We start from the raw sequence: 20071 nt of genomic DNA, 5'->3' as shown, positions 1-20071 counted from the left end.
CAGTACTGTAACCATGTTCGTCAGTACTGTAACCATGTTCGTCAGCACTGTAACCATGTTCGTCAGTACTGTAACCATGTTCGTCAGCACTGTAACCATGTTCGTCAGTACAGTAACCATGTTCGTCAGTACTGTAACCATGTTCGTCAGTACTGTAACCATGTTCGTCAGCACTGTCGAAACCATGTTCGTCAGTACTGTAACCATGTTCGTCAGTACTGTAACCATGTTCGTCAGTACTGTAACCATGTTCGTCAGCACTGTAACCATGTTCGTCAGTACTGTAACCATGTTCGTCAGTACTGTAACCATGTTCGTCAGTACTGTAACCATGTTCGTCAGCACTGTAACCATGTTCGTCAGTACAGTAACCATGTTCGTCAGTACTGTAACCATGTTCGTCAGTACTGTAACCATATTCATTAGTACTGTAACCATGTTCGTCAGCACTGAAACCATGTTCGTCAGTACTGTAACCATGTTCGTCAGCAATGTAACCATGTTCGTCAGCACTCCAACCATGTTCGTCAGTACTGTAACCATGTTCGTCAGCACCTTAACCATGTTCTTCAGTACTCTAACCATGTTCGTCAGTACTGTGACTATGTTCGTCAGTACTGTAACCATATTCATTAGTACTGTAACCATGTTCGTCAGCACTGAAACCATGTTCGTCAGTACTGTAACCATGTTCGTCAGTACTGTAACCATGTTCGTCAGCAATGTAACCATGTTCGTCAGCACTCCAACCATGTTCGTCAGTACTGTAACCATTTTCATCAGTACTGTAACCATGTTCGTCAGTATTGTGACAATGTTCGTCAGCACCTTAACCATGTTCTTCAGTACTCTAACCATGTTCGTCAGTACTGTGACTATGTTCGTCAGTACTGTAACCATATTCATTAGTACTGTAACCATGTTCGTCAGCACTGAAACCATGTTCGTCAGTACTGTAACCATGTTCGTCAGCAATGTAACCATGTTCGTCAGTAGTGTAACCATGTTCGTCAGTACTGTGACCATGTTCGTCAGTACTGTAACCATGTTCGTCAGCACTCCAACCATGTTCGTCAGCACTGAAACCATGTTCGTCAGTACTGTAACCATGTTCGTCAGCACTGTAACCATGTTCGTCAGTACTGTAACCATGTTCGTCAGTACTGTGACCATGTTCGTCAGTATTGTCATCATGTTCGTCAGCACTGTAACGATGTCCGTCAGAACTGTAACCATGTTCGTCAGTACTGTGACCATGTCCGTCAGTACTGTTACCATATTCGTCAGTACTGTAACCATGTTCGTCAGTACTGTGCCCATTTTCGTCAGTAGTGTGACCATGTTCGTCAGTACTGTAACCATGTTCGTCAGTACTGTAACCATGTTTGTCAGTACTGTAACTATGTTCGTGAGGAAGTGAGAGATCAGCTCCCTTTGACGCAAGAAAGTCATAAAGATCAGAGTCACCAGCTTGTACTGCCATCATGACTGGTGTACAGTTGTCGCGATCACTCCTGTTGATGTTGATTGTTTTCAAAGACAGTAAGTGCCTAACTATAGACATGTCACCTGAGGTTCTTGTGAGCCCTGCAATCTTGCTATCTCTTTCACTTGCACACATTAGACAGTCTCTGCCCTTGTCACCAGTAAGTGACACATCAGCTCCCTCTGACATAAGAAGGTGATAAACATCAGACTGTCCGGCTTCAATTGCCACCATGACTGGTGTCATGTTGTTGTGATCTCTCCTGTTGATGTTAATTGTTTTCAAAGACAGTAAGTGTCTAACTATAGACTTGTTACCTCCCTCACATGCATACATCAGACAGTCTCTGCCCAACTCACTAGTAAGTGACAGATCAGCTCCCTCTGACACAAGAAGATGATAAACATCAGAGTGTCCCTTTTCGGCAGCCATCATAATCGGCGTTGTGTTTGATAATGTTCTTTCATTAATGTTGATAATTTCACAAGACAACAAATATTGTACGGTTGAGAAATAACCACTTGCACACGCCACATGTAAACAACTTTGACCTCCCAATATCTTAGCAGAGAGATCAGCACCATGTGACACCAGGAACTTGAGGATCTCCTCCTGTCGTGTCTCAGCACACAACAGTGTAGATGTGAAACCCTCATCATTACAATCATCAATCATACCTGGAAACTTTTCAACAACAACTTTCACAATATCTCTTTTTCCTGAAATACACGCATGATGAAGGCAGCTGTTTCCTTTCCTATCCTTCAATAAAACATTTGCTCCTTCTTGCAGTAGAAAGTTGAACACATCCAACTGTCCAGCCTCTGCAGCAATTATTAGCAGAGTTTTGCTTCCTGCCATCCTTAGGTCTGCATGGTATTCCCCATGATGCTTTAGCACATCAACAATACGTTGCAGGTTCCCCACCTTGCCAGGCTTTATGCAACCTGTGATACTCTCATACAGGTCTTTGACATTTTCAGGGGAAAGATTTTCCTTTTTACTCATCAGTAATAATGACTGACTGAACAGTAAATCATTTTTAGACAGGGAAGTCCAGTATAGAAAACATTCACCAGATGTGCTGTCCTTTCGGTGGACTATATAAGGCAAGTCATTTTTCAGTTCCGTCATCAGTGAGGATGATAATTTATCGTTTCTGAATACAGGGTGGCCTACTGTCCATCTGAAGCAATCTTCACGGATACCCTTCACTATCCTGTTGATCATCAATGGGTAAAGACGGGAAGTGATGTAGATCATGTTTGTCACATCATCAGCTTGGGTTGTCTGTCGAGCATCAGGCATGTTTGGTCTAACCCTTTCATACAAAAACTGAAGGGAACAGTGTTTTACTAATAAAACACTGTTGAGATTCCCAAAAGCACATGCGGCAGCGTCGTGGATGGCTGGATGTGAAAAGGAGGCTACATGATTCTCCACGACACAGTAGGTGCCAGTAAAATTGCTTATCTCTCTTTCTATGTCTGTATCGGTGCATGGTGCTACCTTCTCCGTTACAACATGAAACAGATCTGTGACCTTCTTGTCTGTCCCACACATCAAGGAGGCAAGGTCCAGTTTCCCTCCACACAGGACCAGGAGAATCAGAGCAGCCGATCTGCTGCTGCCTTCACGGACAATGGTGTCAAGGTCACCTCTCAGGTATGTCACCGGTTTCAGAAAAAAGTCCCCAAGACTATGCATCTGGAACACTCGGTTGGTGAAGTACAGTTTACAGGTCAAAGGATATCCAAACATGCTGTCTTTTAACTCTGTAATAGTTTTCATGTCCTTATCGGAGATACTGCAGATTTGGCTTCTGGTCCTGAACAAGGTCATGATCTGTTTCTTTTCTTCAATGGTTAAACATGTCTTGATCATATCAACAATGGTTTCATGTTTTAACAGATTTACTTTGAACTGATGTAGTCTTGAACAGCCCTCATTCCAGTTGTAGTTCCTGGATGTGAAAATGAAGCGAAGCTTGTAGTTGCTTTTTTCAGTCGTTTCGTCCATACTTTGCTTCTCATCTTCCTTCTGTATACCTTTCTTCATTTTCTTCTTCTTTCTTTCTTTCTCGGCTGCTAGCTCCTCGTCTCTTGTAAAGCAAAGTAAAATATCAACCAAGGCATTGAACACTTTGCGTAATTTCTCCAAGCTGCTAGGAACAGCGACAGAACCAAAGATATCGTCAAACGCAACCAACATGTCACACTTTCGCTTAATGACAACATCAATGTCAAACTCTTCAATATTTTCAACAAACAATACTTGATAGTTTTTCTTCATATACGTTTCACAGATCCTGAGAGCAGCAGTAGTCTTCCCATCTCCAGGGGCTCCACAAATTGCAACATGGCTGTGCCTCTTCAGAAGTTCCTCTGCTTTGTGAAGAGCACGGGTTTGTACTAACATATCACTGAGCTGGTTGATCCTTATGCTGAGACTCTCTGGAGAAAATAAGAACAAACATAAAATTAAAACTGAAATTCAAAGTTTGTGAAACTTTGGACCATTCTGAATTCAATGTAATTCTTAATACCACATATAATATTATTTACTGCTGGTATTTTACAGATAATCAATATGACTAAACATTGGGTCAACATGGAAGAACCACCGCAGCTCATTGATATACACTGTGTCATTTATAAGGCAGGTCAGTTATACAGCAGATCATTTATAAGGCAGGTCAGTTATACAGCGGTCATTTATAAGGCAGGTCAGTTATACAGCGGTCATTTATAAGGCAGGTCAGTTATACAGCGGTCATTTCTAAGGCAGGTCAGTTAAACAGCGGATCATTTATAAGGCAGGTCAGTTATACAGCGGTCATTCATAAGGCAGGTCAGTTATACAGCAGATCATTTATAAGGCAGTTCAGTTATACAGCGGTCATTTATAAGGCAGGTCAGTTATACAGAAGATCATTTATAAAGCAGGTCAGTTATACAGCGGTCATTTATAAGGCAGGTCAGTTAAACAGCGGATCATTTATAAGGCAGGTCAGTTATACAGTGGATGATTTATAAGGCAGGTCAGTTATACAGCAGATCATTTATAAGGCAGGTCAGTTATACAGCAGGTCATTTATAAGGCAGGTCAGTTATACAGCGGTCATTTATAAGGCAGGTCAGTTATTTATGTACAGCGGATCATTTATAAACAGCAGGTCATTTATGCAGTGGGTGATTTATAAAGGCAGGTCATTTATACAGCAGGTCATTTATACAGTGGTCATTTATATACAGCGGGTCATTTATGTACAGCAGGTCATTTATATACAGTGGGTTAATTTTATTACAACTGGTCATTTATGTACAGTGGGTCATTTATAAACAGCGGTCATTTAACACAGCGGGTTCAGTACAGCGGATCATTTATATACAGCAGGTTATTTATATACAGTGGGTCAATTACTATCATTTTACAGCGGGTCATTTAATACAGCGGGTCATATGTACAGCGGGTCATTTATATACAGCGGGTCATTTATATACAGCGGGTCATTTATGTACAGCGAGTCTTTTATATACAGCGGGTCATTTATGTACAGCTAGTCATTTATATACAGCGGGTCATTTATGTACAGCGGGTTATTTATAAACAGCGGGTCATTTATTACAGCGGGTCATTTATGTACAGCGGGTCATTTATATACAGCGGGTCATTTATGTACAGCGAGTCTTTTATATACAGCGGGTCATTTATGTACAGCTAGTCATTTATATACAGCGGGTCATCATGTACGGTGGGTTATTTATAAACAGCTGGGTCATTTATATACAGCGGGTCATTTAATACAGCGGGTCATTTATGTACAGCGGGTCATTTATATACAGCGGGTCATTTATGTACAGCGGGTCATTTATGTACAGCGGGTCATTTATGTACAGCAGGTCATTTATATATAACAGCAGGTCATTTATGTACAGCAGGTCATTTATATACAGCAGGTCATTTATATACAGCGGGTCATTTTATGTACAGGGATCATTTATGTACAGCGGGTCATTTATGTACAGCAGGGTCATTTATATACAGCGGGTCATTTATGTACAGGGTCATTTATGTACAGCGGGGTCATTTAATATACAGCGGGTCATTTATATTTATACAGCGGGTCATTTACTACAGCAGGTCATTTATATTAATATACAGCGGCTGGTCATTTAATACAGCAGGTCATTTAATACAGCAGGTCATTTATATACAGCAGATCATTTATGTACAGCAGGTCATTTATACAGCGGGTCATTTAATACAGCAGGTCATTTATGTACAGCGGGTCATTTATGTACAGCGGGTCATTTATGTACAGCGGGTCATTTATGTACAGCGGGTCATTTATGTACAGCGGTCATTTATATACATTTATATACAGCGGGTCATTTATATACAGCAGGTCATTTATGTACAGCGGGTCATTTATATACAGTGGGTCATTTAATACAGCAGCAGGTCATTTATATACAGTCATTTATATACAGTGGGTCATTTAATTACAGCGGGTTATTTATATACAGTGGGTCATTTATGTACAGCGGGTCATTTATGTACAGTGGGTCATTTATGTACAGCATTTATCAGCAGGTCATTTACACACAGAGTCATTTAATACAGTGGGTCATTTAATACAGCGGGACATTATGTACAGCTGTTCATTTAATACAGCGGGTCATTTAATACAGCGGGTTATTATTTACAATGGGTCATTTAATACAGCGGGTCATTTAATACAATGGGTTATTATATACAGAGGATCATTTATATACAGCGGGTCATTTATGTACAGTGAGTTATTTTCAGCAGCTTATTTATGCAACAGACATTTGAAATGTTCATATCTACCATAAAACTTTTTGAAACTTTACTGAACTTAGATGGATGTTGTAACCTTGATCGAACAACTTCAGAACAAAGAGCAGGTCGTTTATACATCTGGTCACTTAAAAACATCAGGTAGTTATCTAGAGTTATCCCACCTTGTGATATCCAGCCTCGATGTCCGCTGTCTCCGAATGCAACGTTGGAGGAGTTGGAGATGTTACATTGTGAAACTGAACCTGGGTTGAAGAAAGGAAAAGAACTCCATTATAATCCATTGAAATTAGACATCTCTCTATCAGACTTGTCACTTGTTAATATCACAGCCTCTCCACTGATGTGAGTGAGATAGGGTGTAAGGGGGTGACATACATTCTAAAATGACCAAAGTCTTCCATGTTTACCACACTAATGATATTTACCGGAAACGATGCAAGACTCAGATGTGAACCACTTTGGTAAAACCTAAAAGCACAGGTCTGATTCTGGCAACCCAAAATACATAATAAATCAATGTAAATACTCAATGTGAACACAAGATCACAGGATGGTTATACAACCAAAGGATTCAACTTGATAAACACTTGGTGCCTTGATTACTTTCTCACTCACTCACACACACACACACACACACACACACACACACACACACACACACACACACACACACACACACACACACACACACACACACACACACACACACACACACACACGCACCCGACCCCCATCCCCTTTTCCTAAAAAAGAAATACAAATGCAGGTTTTGCAAACAGCCTCACCCGGTAGGTAGTAGTGTGTGGTTGTTGAAAATGATTGTACCCCCTGCAGCTGACCTGCCTCTGTGGCTGTGACAGTATCTGTGGTAGGTCTAGCCACAGTGCCATCTGGTGCCAGTGTTGTAGTGGGTTGTCTCCCCGGATGTTGTTTTACCTCTGTGGCAGTGAGACTATCTGTGGTCGCCACAGAAGCACCTGCAGGGGATCCAGCCACAGCGCCACCTGGTGTCAGTGTTGTACTATGTTGTTCTACTTGCTTCTTTCTTTTCCTGGTCAATACAGGACCACCTGCAGGGGATCCAGCCACAGCGCCACCTGGTGTCAGTGTTGTACTATGTTGTCCTACTTGCTTCTTTCTTTTCCTGGTCGCCACAGAAGCACCTGCAGGGGATCCAGCCACAGCGCCACCTGGTGTCAGTGTTGTAGTTTGTTGTTCCACTTGCTTCTTTCTTTCCCAGGTCACCACAGAAGAACCTGTAGGGGATCCAGCCACAGCGCCACCTGCTGTCAGTGTTGTACTATGTTGTTCCTCCTGCTTCTTTCTTTCACTGGTCACCACAGAAGAACCTGCAGGGGATCCAGCCACAGTGCCACCTGGTGTCAGTGTTGTACTATGTTGTTCCCCCTGCTTCTTTTTTTCCCTGCTCACCACAAAAGAACCTGCAGGGGATCCAGCCACAGCTCCACCTTGTGTCAGTGTCGTACTATGTTGTCCTACTTGCTTCTTTCTTTTCCTGGTCGCTACAGAAGAACCTGCAGGGAATCCAGTCACAGCGCCACCTGGTGTCAGTGTTGTACTATGTTGTTCCCCCTGCTTCTTTCTTTCCCTGCTCACCACAGAAGAACCTGCAGGGGATCTAGCCACAGCGCCACCTGGTGTCAGTGTTGTACTATGTTGTTCCTCCTGCTTCTTTCTTTTCCTGGTCACCACAGAAGCACCTGCAGGGTATCCAGCCACAGCGCCACCTGGTGTCAGTGTTGTACTATGTTGTTCCTCCTGCTTCTTTCTTTTCCTGGTCACCACAGAAGCACCTGCAGGGGATCCAGCCACAGCGCCACCTGGTGTCAGTGTTGTACTATGTTGTCCTACTTGCTTCTTTCTTTCCCTGGTCACCACAGAAGAACCTGCAGGGGATCTAGCCACAGCGCCACCTGGTGTCAGTGTTGTAGTATGTTGTTCTACTTGCTTCTTTCTTTCCCTGGTCACCACAGAAGAACCTGCAGGGGATCCAGCCACAACGCCACCTGGTGCCAGTGTTGTACTATGTTGTTTGCCTGGCTGTTGTCTTCTCCTGGTTGTAATAAAAGCATCTGTGGAGGATCCAGAAACAGTGCCATCTCGTGGCAGCTTGTTGTCAGTTTCCATGCTTCAAAACATCATAGTTTGTTCCATCTACAGCATTTAAGGTTCCAAGAAACATGTTGCCATCATACCAATCTGTTATTTTGACCGCAATCCAGTTTTCTGAAATAGTATATACAAACCATATTTTAGAATACTGATTAGTATCGAATTTTCATTTCACTAGTTTAGAGTGAGTGAGTAGTGGTGGTGGTGGTGGTGGTAGTAAGCAGGAATGAGTGAGTGAGTGTTCCAAATAGTCATAATTATTGATGACTCAAGTAATGCTTCTTCAGCATGAGCAAAGTGAACCATTGGCGATAGTATGACTACTAGTAGTAGCAGCACCAGCATTGGTAGCAGTAGTGTGTACGTGTATACATGCATGCATGCGTGAGTGGGTGTTTTTCAGTAATTGTTGATACCCTGGAAGAATTAAAAAGGCTACTTCGGGATCTCTGGCTTGTGACAGCCGACGAAACCAAAGTGCTATCTTACATTCAGTACCTTCAAGGAAACGAAACAATGTGTGACAACATAGCAGAGATGGCGATGAGTCACAGACCTCAGTACAGTGACGTGTTTCACTGCTGTTGTCACATTCAATTTGTCTCACCCGGCCAAGGACTGCACAATGCCTGCATACCCAGGCTGTGGCTATCGCGAATAAAGGATGACGATATGTGTATTATCCTGAAAATTGTGTTGTCCTGTGTGACATCTATCAACAAATATATTGGTTTCATCTAAACAGTATAGATTGTCAAACAGAATCAAAACATGATGATAGCAGGAAAAATACCAGTATGGTTTTATTTCAGGAATGAGCCCTTATCTATTGTCACAAGTTCTGTGTCAATATGTACTACATGGACAAATGAGTCAATGTAGGTTCTTTTATGCAACAATCAGCAATATGTGTATTATTTACCTTGTGAAACGCGAACGATGTCTCTGCCCTGCCAGGTGACAAGAAAGTAAATCCTACTTTCTGTAGTGAGCTACAAGGGGAAGTAACTTGAGCAGCAACAAAATTAAGTCACACACCTGCAGCCAAATGACTCCGTTCAGACCTCAAATCTGTTGACTGTGTTTGATTATAAAATATTTTTCTTCTGTTTGCTTGAATGGGCTGGTATTTTCATTGTACTCAAAACTATTGTCCCGGATGATGTTATAATTTCAATACTATATCATGGTCATAAGACATGAACATAAGTTATGTAGTAACAATGCTTATTGTCTCAGAATATAGTAACTGTTGAGAAACCCTTTTACAGTAGTTATTATTAAAAGTAATTAACATATCACCCATTAAAATGAAAAATATAATTGCAATCTTCTACATCACCCATATTTCAAGATGCCATTTTTTTACAGATTGTCATCACGGTTTTTCAGAATCAGAAATAATAGTGCATCAAATTTTACCACATAACATAATGTGGTTATACTGGTTTGGATACCCTCCTCTAAGGTGACTATTGCTGCTCTATTTAACACACATTGTTAGCCTAAATGCCATGTTAGCTGTGACTTAATCTGGGGGTATCTAAGTATACTGAATCGAAAAAGAAACGCTACCTTTCAGAACCAAATGAAAATGCACCATATCCTGACAACCCTACCAATGAAGGTGAGTCTCGCCTGGTGTCATTCTTGTGTTGACAGAATCGTCATGTCACGACTAACGAGAGATCAAAGGAAACCATGTGCGCAACCATCTGCAGGATCTCTTCACCAGTGCAACGGAAACAGCAAGCCAGACCATTGGGACTCACAACATAACTATGAGTGCCGATATAGTGCATCGACGTTTGCGCGGAAGAAACTTCTGCTGTCAAAAAACATATCGTGGCCCTGTTCTCAACGATCTTCAACACTAAATCTGACTGCAATGGGTATCAAAATTGGCATTATCGAAAATGGAGAACACTGCGTTTTTCTCATGAAAGCCGATACCGTATTTCAACAACCGGTGGCAGAGTGAGAGTATGGCGAAGGCGTGGGGAACGTTTTTCCAATGACTGTATTTTTTAAAAAGAGACTCGTGGGGTGGTCCAAGCAGCATGGTGCGGGGTGCAATCGGTCTGAACCAGAGAGTTGGCCCCGTGGTGTTCCAGAATCACGGCCCAGGAGGAGGAAATGGCATGACAGGTGCTCTCTCTATTAACAAAGTCATAAGACCCCACGTTGTACCACATTTTTGGCGTCACAGAAATCACATCTTCCAGCAAGACAACGCTCGTGCCCACACTGCCAAAGCAACATTGGACTTCCTAAGACAGCATAGCATCCAAACTCTTCAACGGCCTGCACTCAGTCCGGATTTAAGTCCAATCGACCACATTTGGGACGAGATTCAAAGATGACTGAATGACCTCCAGTAGTATACACCATGGGGCTATGGGACCAGGTCCCTCCCAAGGGTTCAATTTAAAAAATGCTACTTCATCCACGACTGGGTACAGTCCCGTCCTGTATATAATATTTATTCTTAAATAAAATAATATTTAACTGGTTTTCAGTTAATATCCGATCGATGTATTTGAGGCTGATAAGGTTTAGATTATCGTACACGTAAATATTTGAGACATGAATCGGATTTATTTCAATAACACGCACTCCATCGAGGCTTACTAAGGGTGTTGATCCCGGTCTTATGACGATACTACACTGTTGGTGATTGTGTTTAGCGAACCAATTCATTGTCAACCCAGTCAAAAGTGTTCGTTCCGACCCACGAGCGTCTGCAAGATAGACACCTACTACGAGCGTGTTGTGTGATTTGAGAGTCAAATTTGAATCGAAAAAATCCCGTTGGTAATCGTGTACGTCGAACCGTAAATATGAAGCCATGTCGTTTGAAGCTAACATGTTGCCCGTGTGACCTGGTATTCGTAAAACCTGTACATCAAATTCTTGAGTGAAAGACGTGAGAAGGATCCCGTTGTTCGTAATTTTGGAAACGTAACCATCGTTTTTGAAAGGTATGTAGGGTGAGGTGTGGGTCATGTCATTCAGCCAGTCGGGCTGTTCGAAGTCTGCTAGTGACACCCGCTCGTATACGTTGTCTTTAAGTGCAGGACGTACAAGGTGTTTTCCTTGCTTGGCAGATCTAATCCCTCCGTATCCCCGAGACCGGCTAGCGTGACGGTGGGTCGATGGTTCATCTCGTTTATATATAATGTGTTACGAAATGGTTTTCAATTAGTTTTCGGATAATTTCTTATAGGTGCACTTCAAGCCTATGAAATGTTTGTTGTCGGGTAGGACTCCCTGCAGGCTGGTGTATGAGTTGACGTTCACCACAACCTAATCGGAGCAAATGTGGTGTTGTTTTTTCTTGGACCAGCGGAGTTTGATCCCACTCACGATTTTGACTTCGCACGATGCAGACGGGGGTTCGCCTAGGGAGACTTGGATGATCAGCGTGGAATTCTCCGGCAGATTTTCCATGAAGTTAACCAATTCGTCAAATTCCTACACCATCTGCAAACTTACGTTTTGCATCCAGATTTGCCTGATATTGTGTTGGCTATTTTTTGCGAGAGCGGGCTTAGGATCAAGCTGCCTCTTTGCGTTGGGACGTAAGCCAAGAGCATAATCCCCTTGTTCACGACTTTGGTTAGGTAGTGGTATTTGATTTCTGTAAAAGAGCCAATCGTGAACATGAAAGTGTAAGGCATGTTTTGAGCGACGACCGTGGTCTCGAAGTCATTCAGGTCGAACAGCTTGCCGCCGAAGGCTCTGGATATCGCCCATTCGTCCCCGTCTTTGCAGACAAGGTCGTACCGCTCATTGCTGACCGCTCCTTCGGTGTTGACCAAATCGCTTAGGGCACTGATGTTGTTGTTGCCGCCTTAGGCTGTCACTTCGATGCGTTTGTAAATGGTGTTTTTCAGTTGCAATGCATACAGTTTGCCCTTGATTCCGGGCTCGTCAACTCCATGCGTGTCCCCGAGATCAGAGAGCGCGATGGTAGGACATTTTCTCGGTCGCATGCTCATTCCCGGACCCGAAGCTTTGGTCATTGTTTTTGTACGTGCAACGTCGCGCTGAGATGTCCTATACTTGTTTTATCGTGTTTAATGTCTAAAACTGATATTTTCAATTCCGTGATGTTGCCCCAGATTACTTTTTTGTACTGCCGTGATGAAAACGATTCGGTTCTACCGTCGTTGCACTTTTCTGTTTTCACCGGCACGGCTCTCAGCAGGGTTGAAGGTCGTTCGCTACAACGTTGTTGGTCATGCTTACCTGATCGAGATGAACGAACACCTCATGATAGACGACGAGGCTGGGATATCTCGAACACGCGGCGGTGATTTGCGGTCGTATGTCGTTCCACCAAGATTTTACCGAGCCTGATGGATTTTTTTCCTGTCTTTAACTTTATCGTGCCATTCGACGCGTTGTGTTTGAGGCTGGCTCTGATGGGTTTGACAATTTCGTTTTTCAGCATGCAAAGGCTGTAATAACCGTCGGACAAATCGTGGCGAATTCCATCGATGAATAACTCGCCACTCGTGATTAACGGAAGCGTCACGTACATATTAATAAAGAGGATATGTATACTATATAACAATTCCAATATGTATAAACCGAGAGTGTTTTATTCTAAAAGCGATAATATAAGTGCTACCAATCTCATGCAACCGAATATTGTGGTCGATGCAAAGGATGGTTCCCACTTTCGAGTTCGATTTATTTATGTATTTAAAAAGCATAGGCTTTCAATCATGAATGCGAAAACAGTGTACGCTTTGTTTAACAACCCGATGCAGTGGTGGCAGAATCAATTCAATTTCGCCGTGTGGGGCACGCCAACGGGGTGTGGCATGACGTTGAACGACACTTGTCGGGGTCCGCTGAGTCAGTCTGTGTTCCTTATGACGTGTACTACCAGATTAGACATCTTTTGAAAGAAATTAGAGCCCCGATCCGCAGGACAAGGCGTGGTATGCTGTAAATAATCCATACGATCGGCGAGCTTACGAACGGATTTGTGGTGATTTCAAAATCGATCCAAACACAGATTGGCGTAGACCGGGTACGAACAACCGGTTGGGCATTCCATACAGTGGAGCGAAATCCATGAAAGAAGTCAGTGAATGTTAACTGAAAAGCGATAGGCTCCTACAGGACTTTGCTCTGTCGAGTAATGAATGGCGAGATGATCGTATGAATTTTAATGGTGGTGTTGCTTTCACCGTTCAAAAGGTGGAGCAGCCTCAATAGGGTGAAGACGATTCGAAAGTCTTTATGCTGGATACGTCGAAGGGGTTTTCTCATCCTGGTGTTGTCAGACTGAACGATTCGATTCGAACATACGTGTGGGCACTGGTGCTTGCGCAAGCGCAAATGCGTTCCACCATCGTGGGTAAAGGGATGGCTTTCGATGCACAGAAACAATTCATGGCCAACGTCGAGGATGCTATTGCCAGACTGGTCGATCTGCCGAATGCCATTGAACACTATCAAAATGTGTTGCAAAACGCCCAGTCGAAAGTCGACCTTGTGTTCAGAGTGGAGTTGTACATGGCGCCGAGCGACATGCAACTGAGGATCCACAAAGTGGTGGGCTACAACAAAATCGTCATCGCGACCAGCGATCAAAAGTTGGGTGTCAACCCCGATATCTAGTCACGTCGCACCCACATCAAGTACCGGTGAAACGGGGATCGTGATGTCATCGCTGGAGCCTAGCTTTCAACCTGCATCACCACACCCATCCGTACATGCCATGGTCGAAAATCAGCAACACATCAATTGTAAAACGGGATTGTGGTTCGACTGTGCTTCATTTGGTAAGAAAATCTTAACCGCGACGTACACCAGACTCGCCATGCCGACGACGAGAGCCAACAGATTTTGACCGAGCCACGTGGCAGTATTTGACGACAAGCCTAACAACCAGGAAACGATGCTGCCCAAGATGACAGGCAGTGCTTTGGCGGCTTGCCAGCTAGTTTAGCTAGGGCTTCGTTGAGCGATTTCAAATGTTTTTTTTATCCAGTCTCTGCTGCCTGGTGATGGCGATGATGATGGGCTTGTTGTTGGTGGTGTGCCTCCCGTCAGCGATACAACCAGGGTTGATATGATGAAGCCCAAAGCCGTCAGAACGATGGCGATGGTTATTCCTTGTTCCCAGAACAGAATTCGGATCCTGTCGGACAATGTGCTGATTTGTGATCAGAGGGCATCTCGGTTGGAGGAAGCAGCTTCCAATCGGGTCTGTCTCTCGTCTACCAGGTCACGCAATCTTTTCTTTATGATTTTTTCGTGGCTTCGTCGTCATCAACGATCCTGAGTTTTCTTTTCTTGCGAAAATTTTTCAAGGCTTCAACTAGACCCCGAAGTTCCCTAAGAGGAAAATCGAAACCGGGCAACAGTTTGCTCCAGTACGTGACCAATATACTTTCGATTTCGTCAGACGCTTCTTTGGCGTGCTGGGACATTTCTCTCGGATGATCGCCGGCGCCAGCATCACCAAGTTCGGTCCGTACGTTTTGCAGATCTCGGACGACCTTTTGCGGAAGTTGTTTGGGTCGTGCACCACCGTAATCTCGCAGGTTTATTTCGTCGCATATCAGTTGACTACGGCTGGGGCCACTGGCTAGTGTAGACAAGGCGAGCGGTTTTCTCGTGTGTTTGTTCATGACATCGACCTCTGGATGAGTTTTCAATCGCAGCGTCCCTTCGTTGTCGATTTTGAACTTTTGATAGTGGTGACCCAATGGTTCGACACAATTTTTATGGTGCTTTAGGGCATCGTGATAATCGTCTAATGCCTGCTTAAAAGTTCGTTGCCCACGGTGTCGCCCATGAACGAGGTGTCTATGGCTGCTACTGCATCATCGTCATTCAGCTGGTGTATGTCGAGATCGTCCAGGGGAATATCATTCATCATTTTATTTTTTTATATTAAATATATATAATACATAGTTTCAACATACACAATGTCACAATTCGGACAAAAGCTAGATCCTTTCCGAAGATCGAGAGAACCGCTCGGTGTCAAAGCCGTGCATCAGTCGGTGACCATCACCAACAATCCGAGCAGGATTGATCAAAATCAAACATTGCTGGTTCGATTCCCCAACCTGGGTGCGAGCGGTGTCATCGTCCCTGGCACGGCTTGACTGGCTTTTCAGATCACGTTGGAGTCCGCGAACGACAAACCCACGTTCGTGCACAACCTGTGCCGTGCCATTGTCAAGGAAGCCGCCATCAAAATCAGCGGGAACGAGGTGGTGAACATCGACGACAGTGAGGTGTTTTACTTTCACATGGACCTGTGGAGAACCTCGAATGAACGCCCTGACATGTATCAAGGACTTTGTCGGGATAACTGCCGTGGGAACGACCTATGTGTCTGGGAAAGTTTACGCACCAGACCAGCACGGCAATATAACGGCAGGAGAAAAAGCCATCGCCGAGGCGTACGGGAATCGGTTTTTACCAGGCCACGCTGGGCAATCGGCTGGAATACGAACTCACGTTTAACGACTATGGCAAAGTCATCTTCACGCTGGATGGCTACATCGTCGACAACATCTTGCTGGAGTTCGAGATGGTCACGAGCTCGGAACTGTCCCGGCAGATTCGCCAACAGTACTCGGGAAAGCTGTCCATCCTGTATGACTGCGTGCTGCGGCACAGGACGATCATCAAGGACAAGAGCGACGCACTGTGGAACATCAACCTGAACATGCCGTCTCAATCGGTGAAAGGCATCTTGATCATTCATGTGGTAGAATACAAGCCGTTTCAAAGAAACAGCGAATTCACTTGGAATCCAGAGATCACGAAAGTGGAAGTGACCCTCGAAGGCGTGACCAACCAGCTGTTCAGCCAAGGCACTCATCTCAAGTCAACAACGTCAACAAAGACCTGGGTTTCACCTACGTGACGCTCGGTATGTACCTGGATAAGCATTCCACGCTTGGGCTGGATATGTGATACACGGACGACAACAGGCTGCACGGCAGCGGACGCCGCATCGACGAAATCGATCGTGGAATTTGTCCGCAGGACTGGTTGCACGCTTACCACGACAAAGTAAAAGGAGAATCGATGCTGTTCATCCTGAACGACTGCAGCGCCAACAAGGAGATGGTTAAAAAGCGAGATGCGCTGTCATAACTGGCCTTCTCAGGCTGACACACGAAAACACAGTGGTTGGGTTCATCTTGATGTGGCTTTTGTTCATGTGCAGCACTGCCAAGTTGTCGTTGAATATCTTGCTTCGGTTGAACGCCGAGCTGGCTATAAGTTTCTCTTCCTCGTTGGATCTGACTAATTTCACATTACCGCGTTTTCTCAAATTCTTAATCGTCTTGCCAAACACCGAGTTGTTCATGAGCTGGTACAAGATTTTTTCGCAGTCGTTCGTGGCTTGTTTTCGCAGCTTCGTGTTCAACCGAATGTAAGGTTCCAACCATGGACTTTGATCGAACTGGAGCGCCCTGTGTATTTTCGTGAGTTTCATTCCCAGTGACAAGTACAGCTGCAGATTGCGATATTGAATGACGTATTTTGACTTGTTCCTCAGGTTCAGCACGAGTTTTTCGACGTTAGCCAGCTTGTTGTCTCCCAGCAAGTTTCGTTGATACTTGTCAATCGTTCGGGAGCCAGGGGATAGCTGCTGTGCGATAATTCTCTTGGGTACTACAAGTCCACTTCGAGCATGTAGCCTTTGTTCGAATCTGGCATGATGCTATTCACATCGATACCAGTTGGGGAGACCCATTCCAATGCCCTGGTGAGGAGATACTGACTCATGGCCCAGCCGTACAGGTTGTTGGCATCGAGATAGAGGATGTGTTTGGTCGGTTTGCTCGAGTCGTAGTCTTTCAGGTATTGGTTGTTAGCTTTCTCGTATCTCTTGGATGCCATCGAAATTCCGCCTCGTAGGCCTTTCTCCATGAACAGGTGAATGTCGTAAACTGTCAGTAGTTTCAGTCTTTTTCAACAAGGCATCCAAAGAGAGACCAGGGGAGGAGAAATACCGAACACTTCGACCAGCAGAAGCTGGGCGTACACGTAATCATCCTGAGAGATATTGGAATCGGTCAAGTTGCTGTAAAAGTGGTCGATGGGAGGTAATCGCGTCTCATCGAACTTGGACCAATCGTCCATGAACTCGTAGTGGTAGACGCCCTTCCTCAGCAGCAGAGGTCGAGTCTCGGCGGTGTAACTATTGGTGATGTTGAAATCGTTCGTTTGCTGGCGTTCACCAGACTGTTTAGAGATGAAAGCAGGAACTGAACGCTGTCGATAAATCTCAGAACATCTAACGAGAACGAGATGTATTTTTCCATGTTGTTGGGGATGCACGTTATTTTGCCGTAGACCTTCGCAGCCTACCTCTGTAGACCACGGGAGAGTTCATTTTCCGACCAGGTACCAAACGACCAGGTACCCAAACCCGCAAGCTTCATGTTCCTGCGTTTTGTGCGTGAAACATTTTTTCAGGGACGATGAAGCGACGGTGTCGACGGTTTTGACGAGGGCTTCAAAGTCGGCATAGATGACGTAAGGCACGCGCATTTGATGTTTGTGGTTGAATAATTTTAGCGTGTTTTTCTTTTCGTTGGGCATGTCGATTCATACTCCGTCTGTCCCACGCCTCGGCAATCCTCTCGGTGTGATTTCAGCAGGTCGGCTTGCGTGTAGCCGTGCAGACACCGTTCGCAGAAGTGTTTCCTTTCTTTATGCTTTGATTCATTGTACAACAGTCTGCTCAACCTTTTAATCGTCGTGTAGTGATCCTTGTCCTCTTTTTCAACCAGAAATAAATTGATCCTTTGCACGGTTTTATCTAGGACGCGGCTTATCCTGTGCACAATAGTTGTGTTCCCTTTGTGTCCGAAGACGTTAATAGTCAGATGGTTTTGTTTTTCCACTTGAGCGATTTGTGAGATGAGAGGAGGTCTGTCTATCCCCGTAATGTCGAGGCCCAGCTCTTCGATGGAGGGATAGCTGGAAAGTCTGTCTGGATGATGGGTAGCTGGATGCAAGTCGGCTATGATCGACACCGGTAAACAGTTGTTGTCTTTGTTTTTGACGTTGACTATGGCTTGTTTCTTCTTGTAGTATGGTGGCAAGTCCAGGTTCGATCCGCCTTTGAACGGCATGAATATCACTACGTTCAGATAGACAGTGTCGATCCTGTCCACGACCCAACCCGAACCCATGTGCGTGTAGTGTTCCAGTGGTTCTCATATTTTTTGCAACGAGGTGTCGATGGACACGTCGATGGATTCGGGTTAAGTGGTGACTTTTTGCTTGCCTCTGAAGTAGGGCTGCATGTGCTCGGTTGCGCCGTCCGTCTGCTGTTTATCCAGTGACATTTTCACTGTGAGTTGAAATTTGAGGCTTCCCAGATCCTTCAGTTCCTTGTTGACTTGTCGGCGACCAAGGCTTTGATGTCATCAACGCTTCACAATGGGAGGTTGTTTGTCGACGATGCTGAGCAATCTCAACAGCTGAGGTTTCCTCAAACGGGAGTAACCGATCACTCCACGTTTTTTGGCAATCCTTTTCAGTTCCCGAACGGTTAATATCGTTGCTATATCAATGTGTGATAATTTTTTTTCTAAATGAAAAATAATTATATTCAAATGCGAAGTCAAATCTCTAATAGGGTTTTGAGTTTCGGTATGTTCAGAAGCGAAGTCAAATCTCTAATAGGGTTTTTCACATGTGAAGTCAAATCCAGGATTTTCATCGCATTTTCGGCAGCGAGTCAAAATCTCCAGTAGTTTGTTGGTGTGCGAGGTATGTCTCGCTGTTAAATGTTAGCAACCCCATCAATATGTTTGATAGTTAAACTTTCAACCGTCCTTAATAAATATAAAAAGAGTTTTTTTATGAAGCACGTTAGATTTTTATTCTCAGCAGTAGTTGCGTTCATTGAGATGGTCTCTTTTCATCAAGTAGATGAGATGACCTCGGACCACGTCAACTCCGTGGGCTTTGCAACAATGATAATTTCATGCCCACGCCGCACACTTCGCACATGTAATTCACGAAACCCTTTTGTATGGACATCATGTGTATGTTGCAATATTTGGTGATGCATTTCCTGCTGCAGGTTTCGTTTTTGTCCTAGCAGCACGTACTTGCAGTTATACGGTGCACGCCTTCCTATCTTTCTGTATATACACATAAATATATTTTAGTCTAATTGTTTGATGATCAACACGGTTGCCGCTAGACCCAGCGCCGGGAAAATCAGTTCCCGGTCTTTCTGTTCTGGGGAAGGCATGTAAACTGCGAGAGGGTGTGTTCATTGCCGTGAGGTTCGAGGTGTTTGCAGGTAGTATTCTCGCATGGTATTGTCGACGTTCTTGAACGTTTGAACGGCGTGGTTTTCGTGCGGGAGTTGGTCGTTGATGAACTGTATTCTCTGCATGCGTTTTCTGGCGTACTCGACATGAGTGGTTTGCAGTTCCCCAGAGCCAGATCATGATGTTTATGTTCCACTTCCACTTTAGCCACGTTTGACGTTCGTAATTTGGAGAATGGAGAAGAGATAATTGCTCCTGGAAGGGCGAGGGCGTTGACTAATGCACCACCGACCATCATGACAATCGTAGCCATTTCTTTTTAAATATTATGTGGTTT

The 20071-nt window shown here is 44.3% G+C and overlaps 1 protein-coding gene across 1 annotated transcript in view; it reads right to left on the bottom strand.

The window, feature by feature from the left end:
* Positions 1-1424: 1424 nt before the first annotated feature.
* The window catches only part of LOC124261824, a 50548-nt gene continuing 31901 nt past the window's right edge, over positions 1425-20071 (bottom strand). The window contains exons 3-8 of the mRNA XM_046696200.1: positions 7876-8560; positions 7384-7689; positions 7099-7290; positions 6475-6555; positions 1570-3939; positions 1425-1432 (exon numbers count right to left, since the gene is read on the bottom strand). Of these exons, the coding sequence (XP_046552156.1) occupies positions 1425-1432; positions 1570-3939; positions 6475-6555; positions 7099-7290; positions 7384-7689; positions 7876-8461 (3543 nt within the window). The 5' untranslated portion in view covers positions 8462-8560. The remainder of the gene's footprint in view (positions 1433-1569; positions 3940-6474; positions 6556-7098; positions 7291-7383; positions 7690-7875; positions 8561-20071) is intronic.

The sequence above is a fragment of the Haliotis rubra genome, unplaced genomic scaffold (assembly GCF_003918875.1).
Source record: "Haliotis rubra isolate DU_JTF1 unplaced genomic scaffold, ASM391887v1 Scf810, whole genome shotgun sequence".
Taxonomy (NCBI): Eukaryota; Metazoa; Mollusca; class Gastropoda; order Lepetellida; family Haliotidae; genus Haliotis; species Haliotis rubra.
The sequence above is the reverse complement of the archived record's forward strand: the minus strand, read 5'-3'. Positions and strand labels throughout refer to the sequence as shown.